The sequence below is a fragment of the Rhamphochromis longiceps genome, linkage group LG13, assembly GCF_057381845.1.
Source record: "Rhamphochromis longiceps isolate RC_006_pf linkage group LG13, R_longiceps_female_GT1.1, whole genome shotgun sequence".
Taxonomy (NCBI): domain Eukaryota; kingdom Metazoa; phylum Chordata; class Actinopteri; order Cichliformes; family Cichlidae; genus Rhamphochromis; species Rhamphochromis longiceps.
Genome location: NC_140569.1, coordinates 26,588,278 through 26,600,757, shown reverse-complemented (window position 1 = coordinate 26,600,757; position 12,480 = coordinate 26,588,278). Strand labels below are relative to the sequence as shown.

Here is a 12,480-nt window from a genome sequence, read left to right as displayed (position 1 = left end):
ACAGGAAAACCATCTCATCCCTATTTCCTGTCTAAGCGTCAAGCTGCACTAACCGCAGACATAAAGCTATTGCTGCTAGGCACATCATAATAATGTCAATGTGCGTTACAGTCGCATCTACAGAAATCTAAGCGATGTATATACTGAAGCCCACAGACAGCATTTTGAATGCAGATTAGCCTGTTTAGTCATAATGGATCTGTAAAGCTGCCGTAATTTGTATACTTTTAAAAACGTAATGATAGCGCTAAAAATCCTGACTTTCCTCAATATTTCGCCCCTCTCTTTGCCCTTCATGACAGACGCACACACACACATAGAGTAAACGAGCAAGCAAGCGAGTCAGTGAGAGAGAGCAAATATTTAAGAGGACAATGCAACGCACTCACTACCCAGAGTTAGAAAACCACTCATCTAAATCAGGGAAATTATGATAATGGGGCATCTCATTATTCTTTAACTCACTCTGAATAACTCACTGACATCACATCATCGTAGATGTATTCATATAAACAGATTGGATGGCGTGAATAGGAAGCTGACACCTTCGAGCCCTCTCTCATCTCGTTTGTCTAAAGTCTTGCTGTGGCGCTCGTGCACCAGACAGGAAGCACGGGTCTCATGAAGGGGTTGCAGGGAGCCACGGCGGTCACCGTTCTGGACAGGGGCGCTGTGTGCCTGAAAACAGAAGTTCCAAATTCTTCGAATGCTCTGTGAAAAGATGTAATGATATCTGTGAGTCACTGAATTACACGTTGTTTTAGATGACGCAAAAATCTAAGAACCTAAAGCTAATCTTTGTAGTGAAACACAGACTGACAGAAAAAAAAAAACCCTCAGGCACTTCTGTTATGAGTGAGCGTTAGTAAGCAAAAATCCCGGGGATGTCTGACCGTTGTAGCAGACAGTTAATCAATCCAAGCTTGTCTTTTTTTTCTGTTTTGGGGGAAAAAAATGGGAGGCCAAGCCTAATCAGCAGAGGAAACAGATCGCAGGGGGGTGTCAGGCACCAGGAAAATGGATCTGGGTTGTGAAAAACCACCATTACCACGAGCTGCTCTGGATTCAGCCATCTGGAGATGCCTGCTCCAAAAGCCGGTAAAGTTCGCTAAACTGGGGCCCAACTAGGAAACAGGTTTGCACATCCTTAACAGACAGCCAACACTCCCAGAGTGGAGCCATGTTTGCTCTGCACAGTTAAGGGGCTCACTCGTGTCAACGCACATATTTTCAGTGTTGCACTGGGAATTAAACACCTTAAGATTTCCTTTTTAAATAAACCTTTTCAGGTTCTTTTGATGAAATTTGCTCAATTTTAGAAAATCATCGGTGAAATCCTCCCCTACAACACATATAACATCTCTCAAATTCCTACCTGTCTGTCTTTAGGAATGACGGCCGTTGTTTTTAATCTGTTTTTTAACATTTCCAATTACTGAAGCCTTTTCCAGCTGACCATTAACCTGCACCTCACCTGCCCACTCATGCAAAAAATAAGGTATACTAAGCTTTTAAGCAATGCCACTCAAATATGTACAGCACCCAAAAAAAGATAAAGTTCAACAACAAATCAAATTAAAAAGTAGGAGCATGAGAAAACAGTGATTATTCAGGATTTATATTATTTCTCTTAGCTGTTTTGTTGACACTGTTTTTATCTTGTCTGCCCATTTCCCTAAAACAGTGTCCGCTCTTTTAGTTTTACTAATTTCATGCTCTTTGGTTTATTTTTCTCCAGACTGCACGCATGTTTATGCATATTTTTTGCATTTTTCTTGGCTCTGTGGTGTAGTGGTTAACACGTGCACCCCACATCTAAAAGGTCCCCAGTTTGACTCTTAGGGGTGATACAAACTTAACCTCAGGAGTTAGTGTGCGCCCAGTGCCAGTCTCTGGCTACACTTTGATATATAAGGTAAGCTGAAAGTATTGTCATTTGTGTGTATTTCTGCCACTGTGGCGAGTTGTAGTCACATTTTCATAGACACCAGTAAATAATGGGCACCTGTATGGTGAAGTTAAGAGTGCAACCTCATGTCTATGGATTGCATTAGACCGCCCTCTAGTGGAGAATTGTGATGTTTGCTTTTTTTGTCTAACTGGATAAAATGCTGGGAGAAAGAAATATCAAGGTGTGCAAAATAGTAAAATGATAAACTCAATCAACCCACAAATTTATGACTTACTTATTTCACAAGATGACAAGATAAACAATACAGACGATATATTATATACTTTTTAAATGTCATATTTTATAGGACATAATCAGTTAGCAATAACAACGGAAGTCTGTTATCAGAGTTTCATTCAGACTCACCCAGATGAGCTTGCAGAAGTTGCAGGAGCAGCAGAGTCAGCATAGGCAGCCATGCCTGTGTAGCCAGGGATGGTGGTTCGGCTGGCACAAGGAAAAGATGTTACAGACACTGTAACTTGTAAATGAGACACAGTGAGACAAAAAAACACACAATTTTTTACACCTGACATGTAAAAAAATTGTGAAAAATACTTTGTGCTTAACAAACAGTTCTAGAAAAACCACAATGAATGTAAGTGTGTGTGTGTGTGTGTGTGTGTGTGTGTGTGTGTGTGTGTGTGTGTGTGTGTGTGTGTGTGTGTGTGTGTGTGTACTGGGTGCAGTTTTCTGAGAGGGATAGATGGCATTCAACCCATCAGGTCTGCATATTTTTGCTTCTGGTTTATTTTTGTTTTATCCTGAATGAGGACGACCACCACCTGCCACCTCGCCATACTGATCTTTAGTGCTTAAAGTTGAGATTTCAACAACAAAATCAGAAAACAGACTGACAGCATGACAGTATCTCGGTCCTGTTTCCAAGCTACCTTGATCCTTGCATCACTTTTCAGCACTGTACAAAGCCCCAACAGGCTTTTTCAGCCTGGAAACAATACAGGAAGCTAAAAAAGAGCAAAATAAAAGCATTCAGAGCAGCAGATAAAAAAAATAAAACCGTAGACACTTCTAAATGTCAGCACCATGGACATGACTGATCATTTAGATTAGAATTCCCTACAAGGTGAAATCTGGTGAGATCTGGAATGTCTTATTTCCACTTGTTGAACTGCAGCCTGCAAAAAATGTGACGCTCCCTGCTTGTTGGCTTTCCAACTGATGGTGCAGCAACGATTCCACAGAGGAGCCACACTTAGACTTGGAAAAAAAAATCAATCCTAACTTGACATGCACAGCATGAATAACAAGTTAGGACTTGCTCTCCTCCCTGTCTGTGCGGACATTTTAACAGATGATGGCTAAAGACGGGCAGAGTGCTGCAGATGACTCGCTCACAGGAAAGCAGAGAACAAAGCAAACACCTGTCAACAAGGTGGACATTTTTTTTCAGCCTGGCCAATAGGAATACACTTGTGCAAATTGACTATGTTTGAAATAAACCAATTAAAATGCTCTAGTGGTTATTTGTTGAAGCTTCAGACTTGTTTAGATGAAGTTCATAATTATTCTAAAAGTGTCATACCATCAATAAATAAGAAACACACTAACAGGCTTCACAGTCCAAGTCCACTTTGTTTTAAGAATAATTACCATTAAAAAAACCTCTGCTTTTTATGTATACAATGACAGTGAGTCTCACCGTGCTGTCGGCATGCATGGAGGAACGACGCTCCTCTTTACTGTCAGTGGCTGGAAGTCTTCATCTATGTTGTCAATGTTATCCATGTTCTCAGAGCCGACGGTGCCACTGCACATACACGAGAGCCCACTCAGTAATGAACGCGAAGGTCAGTGCTCAGAGAAAATATGCAGAGTAGCTGGATTCAAACAAAATACTGCGCCGCTAAGAAAATAGCAGAATCAAAACATGATCACCTAAAACATTTTCTGTTTAAAGTTGCTCAGTGTTTCGTGGTAGCAGCAGGTTAAAGACATCATGCAGCAGAATAAATGTGGCAGGTATTAAAGAGCTAAAGGACCCCAAGATTTTGTACAGTACTCTGTGTGGTGGCAGCTCAAACATAAAATACTCACGTGTACAGAGGGATCTGACCTGATCTTGGATATGTACTGCAGCTGAACAAACCAAAAAAACAGGAAGGTGTGTGACAAATTTGCATCATAAAAGGGACTAAAAGAGAAAATGAGCTCCCACTGATGAACGAAATCTTACAAAGATATTGGTTTTTTGGCATCATTCCTCAGTCGAAGCTGTCGCCTGTTCCACTCAGCTCCTACAGACTTAGAAAGAACGGAAACAATCACCGCTTCATCACAATTTACCGATCTACAGATCACCTTTATTTTAACACTATAGGTACAACACATGTGCAGCAGTGTTTATGTTTTAACCCCTAAACTAAAGCATCAAACACTAAAATCTTTACCGCACTCATGTGAAGCAAGGATAGGCCTGCGAGTATTTTTCTTATTCTAACTGATCCCACAAAAAGACTAACGATGGGGTTTTCAGCTACTGTGAAACAGCAGTCCAATGTGAGACTGGCTCAAAAATAAACTGGAGTGCATGTGTTCACTGTAATGAAGGAACATGTTACCCCAGTGCTACAGTGTGGCTCACCAGGGTGTGTTCAGTCATGTTTGCTGGCGGGGTGCTACACAAACTGGATCAATGCGGTGGGAAAAATGCACACACACACATATATATACACAGTCAAAACACTGCAGAGAAAGTGAGACACAGCGAGGGAGTTTTTCTGTTCCTTTGGATGTCATGTTTAATAGGATGTAAAAAAAACTGAAATGTCAGAAATTTGGGGCATGCTATAAAATTAATTTGTTAGTTCAAGTAGCTCCTGGATGTAGCAGCATCCACGGCATCAATGCCAGACAGGAGAACCAGATTTATTTTGGCCTTTTCACATAAAGGAGAGAACTACAGAAATAAAGAAATATTAAGCTGCATATCTGCTTCTTTCAGTCTCCCTGCTGCACACACTGTATGCCAAAAGGTCAAGACTGACAGGTAATGAACTGCAATCACATTTATCACTTTTATTAAAACCAAATACAAAATATTAGCACACCTATGCATGGGTTATTATGAAAATTGCCTTTGAGAAACAATAACCATCCAAAAATCCAATTTCCCTCAGTTGTGTGAATGATCTAATGGATACTTTATTGATCCCCATGGGGAAATTACTTGTTTTTCTCTGCATTTGACCCATTCACTCAGTGAAGCAGTGGGCAGCCCACTAAGCAGGCGCCCGGGGAGCAGTGTGTAGGGACGGTACCTTGCTCAGGGGTACCTCAGGGTAGCCGTTAAGTGGATTCGAACCGCCGACCTTCCGATCATGGGGCGACCACTTTACCTACTGAGCTATCCCTGCCCCAAACCCCCAGAAGCCCTCTGCTGGGGCCAAGAAAACAGAGCTCATGCCTCGGCAGTGTTTGCCAACATGCAAACACTCTCCATGGCTCACCTGCCACAGCTGAGGTCGGCTGTTGTAGCGCCTCAGTGAGGCACGCTCACTCACTGGGTCTGCCAGTTTCTCCAGGGTTGCTTCTGGTGCCTTCAAGTGCCGCGGTACCTTTGCAATCCATCCAGCGTCCTCATAACTCCTGCAGAGAAATTAGGACTTCTGCCCATTAGACACGTGGACCGAGTGCCTTGAGTGCAATTGATTAACTTGATTCCCGAAAGTTATTTGCTTTCATTTGAATTCTTAACCAGCCTCCTTCGTTGCAGAAAATATATTAGACAGCTTATTAACTGGGGAGCCGATTCTTCCCCGAGGCTTTAAGCAAGGCTACAGTTCATCTGCATGATTTCATTAAAGAGTAATTAACACAACAAGAGGACGCATTGTTCCCTGATGACATCAACGGAGCACAAAATCAAACCTATTCCCTCCCGATAACCCTCAAAGCAACCACATCGTGTGTGGACTTCGCATATCAGTAATCAGGAGGTAAGCTTTGTTCAATGTTATTGTTATTGAAAGGAGCCAATTAAAGGTGCCTGTGTTCTGACCTCTGTGTTGCAGAAGTGTATCTGAAGTGTCGAACTGCCGGTGAGATATCTGGCCCGACTCCTGGATCCTTAAAAAGCAATATCAGAAGATTTATCAGTGTCGTGTTCAACTGGAAATCATGAGGCTCACGTATGTATTTTTAACACATCTAATGATGAGTGTAGGTTTTATTTTTTTACCTGTTATTATTAATATAATTATACTCAACAGTATTGAAAACCATTATTTTAAAAAACGCTATTAAAAACCATAATTTCTCACTTAAATTCTCACCTGGCATTAGACCATTAATTAGCGATGGCACCAGCCAAATGATCTTTCAAATTACCTCTGATAAATGCAGAAAATCTGATACAATCTGTGAAAATTCATCTGAGCTCAGATTCATCAAGTAAACATAAATGGATAATGAGGCTCATCCTACGGGGGTCAATGACGTCTGAATCAAAATTTATGGAAATCCATCCAGTAGTGCTCGAGATCTTTCAGTCGTGACCAACAAACAGGCTGTAATTACCACCCCTAAAGCTGAGTGTGCCTAAAAGCACAAAATATCAGGATGTTCTCTTAATGACTAATGCAAAACAAAGACACACAAATTCCTATATTCACTCCAAAGTGCATCCGAGCGAGTCAATCGCAGTATTTGACGTTTTTACACATCAGCGGGCAGCATTCAGATTCTATTGGTTTTGCAGCTTTGTGCATAAAAGAACAAGGCGTGTTGACACAATGCTGAAAACACAGCAAAACCAGAGGAATAGCAAATGCAAAGCAAAAGTAAACTGGCTTTTCCTCCTTTAGTTAAAGAGGGAGATGAAATAAGAGTATAACGTAGACTCCACCAAAAAAACATTCTAGCTACCACCTAATTCAGAGCCAACTAATTTCAGTCACATGTGTAGAAATAGGACAACATCCTTCTTTCTACAAAGAATGGTGGCTGCCTGGTGACCACATTAAATTGTTTTACATGCAACTTGCGGTGATCAAATGATTGCTCAGAGCTTGAGGCCGTTGCACACTCATGACAACTTTTGATTGCAAGGCGATTGCGAAGATCACCAGACAGAAGGCAACCTCTGTTATCAGTCTGCACGAGCACAACTCCAGGGGACTCGACTCAACTGGCTGCCGGCTGGTTGTATTCTGGTTATCTTCCTCTTGAACAGGAAGGTTGCAAATATAACAGTTAAATATAAATTTCTGTTCATTGTGTATTTATTTCTATGCAGACACTATAAGCTATGTTATGTCAAAAGTTTATTACACTTAATTTCTGTGTTATCAGAAACAGACTGCATGTAACTGCCAACTTCACCCCACTCTATCACAGACTGATAACGGACTGGCTCATCTTATGTCAACATTTATGGAAAGTGTGATATGGCAGAAGTGAGATAAGTTTATCTTATTGGATAAAACAGATACTGACAAAGTTTAACTCTGAGGACCTAACTTGCAACACCTGTTGTACTACTCAGCATATCACAAAATGTAAAAAATAAATAAAAATGCAATAACATCGTATAATGAGGGAAGTCTTTTGATAATATTGTATCTTGAACTTTCTCGTGAGTCCCAGCTTCCAGTATAAAGGACTGTTTGAACTAATTATAGCATATATATATATCATTTTAGCTAGTAGAAGTATGTGGAGGATGTTACATTACTATATTTGCAAAAGGAAAAAAACTAGCACAATGCAGTACAGGAGAGGAAAGAAGACTAAAAGGCTTATCGTGGTGGATTCAGCTCTGGCTGACTGCTGATCAGCTGGTTGGGATGTCTGCAGTGTTGCAAAAGCCTGTGTTCCCAATAGAGAAGTTGCAGCGTGCCCTCTTGTGGACATCAGGGTGTTTCTATCATCGTCTGCTGTAAACTGACTTAGATCACCAAATAACTAATAAGCCAATATCAGTTGTTTGCCGATCTAAGCAGATAACATCAGCTGTATGGAATCTGCTGTCTGATATAATTATTTTTTTACTCATCCTGCAGTATTTTCTGCGCTGTTCCAATTATTTTGTTGTAGATATCAGGGATCGTATTGAAAACTAATATGTGAATATGTGTGACCTTGAGCGTTGCTGCTAGCAGATACATAAAAAAGAAGATGACTTAATAAAACATTGATAAAACACTATCATCATGAATCTGTCACCCTGGAGCTTTTTATATTCTGGCCATCAATCACTGCACTGCCAGAAAAGAGTTGAGAAGGTCCATTGATTTCACTGCGCATGTGTTAACTTCCATACTAAAAATGTATTATCACCACTGTAATCCTGAACTTCACACTACTTAAATACAGGCTTTAATCAAGTCTCTATTCACTGAACAAAATACCTATCTGCAATAACTGAGCACTGCGAGACCTCTCTTAAACAACAATAATGTGTGTCAAGGTAATTATGGACGTTTCAATTAGCAGTTTCAGAAACAAAATAATAAAGCAAGGTTATGTCCTCAAAGTGAAAACCTGCCCACATAATAAGCAGTATTATGTGAGGTGTGATGAGACTGTAAATGAGGTACGCATTTCTGATTTAATACTTAATATGTGCTTGTGTTATGATAGGAAAGTGATTAATACAGCAGTTGTGATGAAGTGTAATGATAGTAAGCAAGCCAACAGCATTAGTTCAACCAAAATGTTTCCAGCGTCTGCACTGTAGTAAGATTTAGTATATAAATCAACAAAACTTTAATGTGCTCAGAGGAAAAACTGAAGAGGGAAAACTGATGAATTGTTAATGTGTGAAGTCTTTCATTTCTCATTTGGGCAAAAACAGGCAAATTGAAGATGTCACACAGTCGCACTTCAGTACAGAAACCAGTTCAGTCAGTCATCACTCACCTGATTTCCAGGATGTGTATCAGGCAGATTGTTACTGATCATCACTGTTGCTGGTGTCCTCAGTGACTGAGGTTGAATTTTAACAAGATCACTTGAACCTTAGGATGACACAACAACAATACATTCTCTGACAAATTGTGAACTATAACTATGCACAGCAGTATCTGCCCTCAAGGTCAAATTACCCTGCAAGAAGGCCCCGGAGCAACAAACAGCCATGGTCCCTGCTGACCAGCTCCCAGTCTGGATGTGTATGGATGTTGTGCCTCTAATTACCCATCAGGCACAGAGCACACAACAGACTACAAATGCCAGCTTAAGCTTAATTATACAGTATTTAGCCTGGAGATGTACATACCAACTAGCTATTACCAATGCTCTTTAGTAGCTGCTCCAGGTATTTTATGCTTTGGGTTGTTGTAATAATTTAATTGCAGAATAACTTTTATATATGTTATAAAACCATATTATGACATGAAATGAGCTGAGCTGTTGTTTCAAAAGCTAGCTCTGGCAGTTAGCACTGCTAGCAGTTTTAAGTCCGTTAGTAAACAAAAGGCTTTCATTAATATTTGCATATTTACTGTAAAAATGTAATGGGAGCTTAAATGTCAAAGAGAGAGAGAGTGAATAAAACAAATTTAACTTACAGTGGAAAGTACTGCGCTAAGAAAATGATGAGCCAAGCAATATTTGTTTAGAGCTAGCCAATGCTAGCTAAAAAAAAAAAAGCAGCAATATTTAGCTTAAAGTAATGTAATGTTTAATATTTTATAAAACAAAAAGCTTACTAGCTAATAATTTTTAGGGTAACAATAGATACTTCTGCCTTTAGAGCTGCCTAAATTGTTCCGGCACAGATTGAGCAAGGTGCTGGGAACATTATTGATGGCCATGTTGACAGTTGCTGCAGATTTGTTAGCTGCACATCACTGATGTGAATCTCTCCAAAAGTGCTCTATTCGCCTGAGATCTGGTGACTATTGAGACCATTTGTCTACAGTAAACTCAATGTCATGTTCAAAGAACAAGTTCAAGATTATCTGAGCTGTGGGACAAGGCACATTATCCTGCTAGAGCAGCCATCATAAGATGAGTCCGTATTAGTTGTAAAGAGATGAGCATGATCAGCAACAATCCTCAGGTAAGGGGCACTAAGTCTGCCAAGAAACACCAGCAGCCTGAGCTGTTGATACAAAATGTAGGGATCCATGCTTTCATGGCATTTACCCCGAGTTCTTATTCACTAAGTGTCCAAGTCTGACAACAGTTAGATCAACTTTGACGTTCAATTTCACCAAAGGCAGCAAACACAGCAGCTCTTATTGACAGAAAAGGTCAAGATATCCTCAACAATTCACCTCAGTATCACTATCACTGTACAGAAGCTTCACTCACTCATCAGTTGGCATTGGACCCATTCAGAGAGTGTTAAAGCCTCCTCCAGAGTAAATAAAATTAGACACTTCTCTGACAGCTGAGGAAAACAGTGGACTAACAGCAAACACTCACAACAAATGAACAGTAGTTAACTCAGGGGTAAAAACGTAAAACTGAATATTATATTCATGCATAGCCCTTTCTTTTTTATATGAGTAATTTATTGCTAAGTGTTTATATTGTTTTAATGTGCCATAATATAGTGTGTCCAAAAATATCTTTTACACAAACAGTCACGCACACCAGCTGGCTATGGTTGTAACAGGATGCAGTATAATGTTGTTGATTACTCTTGGCTGACTAAACTGTGAAAGGTATAATTTAAAAAAGACATAATTTAAAGAAATAAAACATATTTGTTCTGCAGTGGCCACCATAGTTTGGATTATGCGCTTGAATTGGGAGGAGAAAGAAAACAAAATTCCGTTGACTGCAATCTACTGCCATCTAGTGGTAAGATTTTACACACTGTAACTTAAACAACAAATTTCTGTTAAGAATACTCCAATATATATATATTTTTTTTCAGTTTTGCTGTAAAACTTTCAAATTTTTTTCTGAAATACTCATACCAGCCTGTCGCAACCAATAAATCACCTTTCTCTCCTATGCTCAGTTTCAATTTAAAGCTACACAAATGCGCTTCTATGTTTTTTAGATGTAATTACACAATAATCAATGTGTTGACTGGCTGATTAGAGACTTACATTAATGAGCCGTTGAACAGGTGTCTAACATTTTTCGAGTAAAATTGGTTTCCACGCTGAACTTCACGCTGTACCTGCATGAAGACCACTAATATGAAGTGACCAGAAGGGGGCACTGCAGCACCCAACAGCAGGTAGCTACAGCGAATAATTTGAATCATTGTGGGTGCTTTATGTTTTGTTTGTTTGCTTACTGTTTCTGTAGAGCCTAATATATTAAGATTTTATACATTTATTCATTATTTAACTTATTTTTAGAATTGTTTTTATGAGAATAAAATATCTAGTGTTTCGATCTGTCACCCTGCCGCAGCCATCATCCATAATCATTACAACGAAAACAAGAAGATTGATGAAACAACCTTGAAACTCGACCAGAGAGCGTGGTGATACTGCAGCTTTTCAGCCAAGGGATAATTTACTCTTTAAACAGTTTTTTAATTTGTATTCACAATGCAACAGCTCAGCAGATTTTCCTTTGGGGGGGCAAGCGATATATTAAACTGACACTTAATTTTTTCAATTTTTGGTTATTCATTTGGTGCATCGTGAAAAAACAACTGAGATAATATCTATATATAATATAGTCAAACGTTATGTAATTCCAAACATCGAAGCACAAATTTAAAGGAGCATTTACTCCCATATGAGATAAAGAAAAGCAAAAGGTCTTCATATTTGACAAAATTTCAGCTTGTTTTTTTCCCTCTAGGGGTAGTTGCCCTGTTAGCAATCAAGCCTTTATCACTCAACAATAGATTAACTATCCAATTTCAAGGCTCTGACTTGCACAGTATTTAAAATATGCTTCTGTTTGTTTGTTTTTTACCACTCAGTCTTGCTCTCAGAGCCGCATGGGGGATCCTCCTGTAGTTCCAGGCCTCGTCCTCGCTCAGGTCTACACATACCACTGAGAAATTTGGGGTTGTTTGAGGCCTCTCTCTGAAACCGGGAGGGACCCACAGAGCAGAGGGGACATGATCAAAATCTATGAATTTCTTTCGACCTTTGAAGCCCAGGACTACCTCAGCTCCAGCACTCAGCTGACCACAGCAGGGGTCCAACAGGGGGACATCATCTCGCAAAGGAGCCAGGGTGACACGCTCAGCGGGGGGCTGAAGTCTAAGGGAGCCTACGTGTCCAGTTTTCGGTCTATCTCTCCTACCATCTCGGTGCAAACTGGAGTTCAGCCGCCTGATGACGTGAAGCTCTGAGGAAAAAGGCTCGAAGGGATCCAAAACTGCAGTCATTACTGCCTGGGAGGAAATTCCTCGAAGGCTCCTGTGAGTTTGTGCAGTGAGCGCTCGTTGCCCAGAGACTGGGTTCGTTTCCTGCTCGGATCAAATTACTGACATGTAGACCTGTGTGCTGAGCGTGGAGGTGCAGCTCCACATACCTGAGCACATTATTCTGTATTTGTAATAATATAATAAAGCAAAGGTCTAAAAACATCCCATCGTATCCATTCTGGATGCCACACCACGCCGATTCACTTCAGGG

At 40.2% G+C, this 12,480-nt stretch overlaps 1 protein-coding gene across 1 annotated transcript; it reads right to left on the bottom strand.

The window, feature by feature from the left end:
- Positions 1 to 559: 559 nt before the first annotated feature.
- spmip7 (sperm microtubule inner protein 7) lies at positions 560 to 12,230 on the bottom strand. The gene is given in 10 exon segments (XM_085427256.1): positions 560 to 586; positions 588 to 711; positions 2,318 to 2,398; positions 3,615 to 3,722; positions 4,010 to 4,051; positions 4,149 to 4,216; positions 5,422 to 5,560; positions 5,973 to 6,040; positions 8,834 to 8,931; positions 11,810 to 12,230. Coding segments are annotated over 10 exon segments (1,176 nt in total).
- Between the last annotated feature and the right edge of the window lie 250 nt (positions 12,231 to 12,480).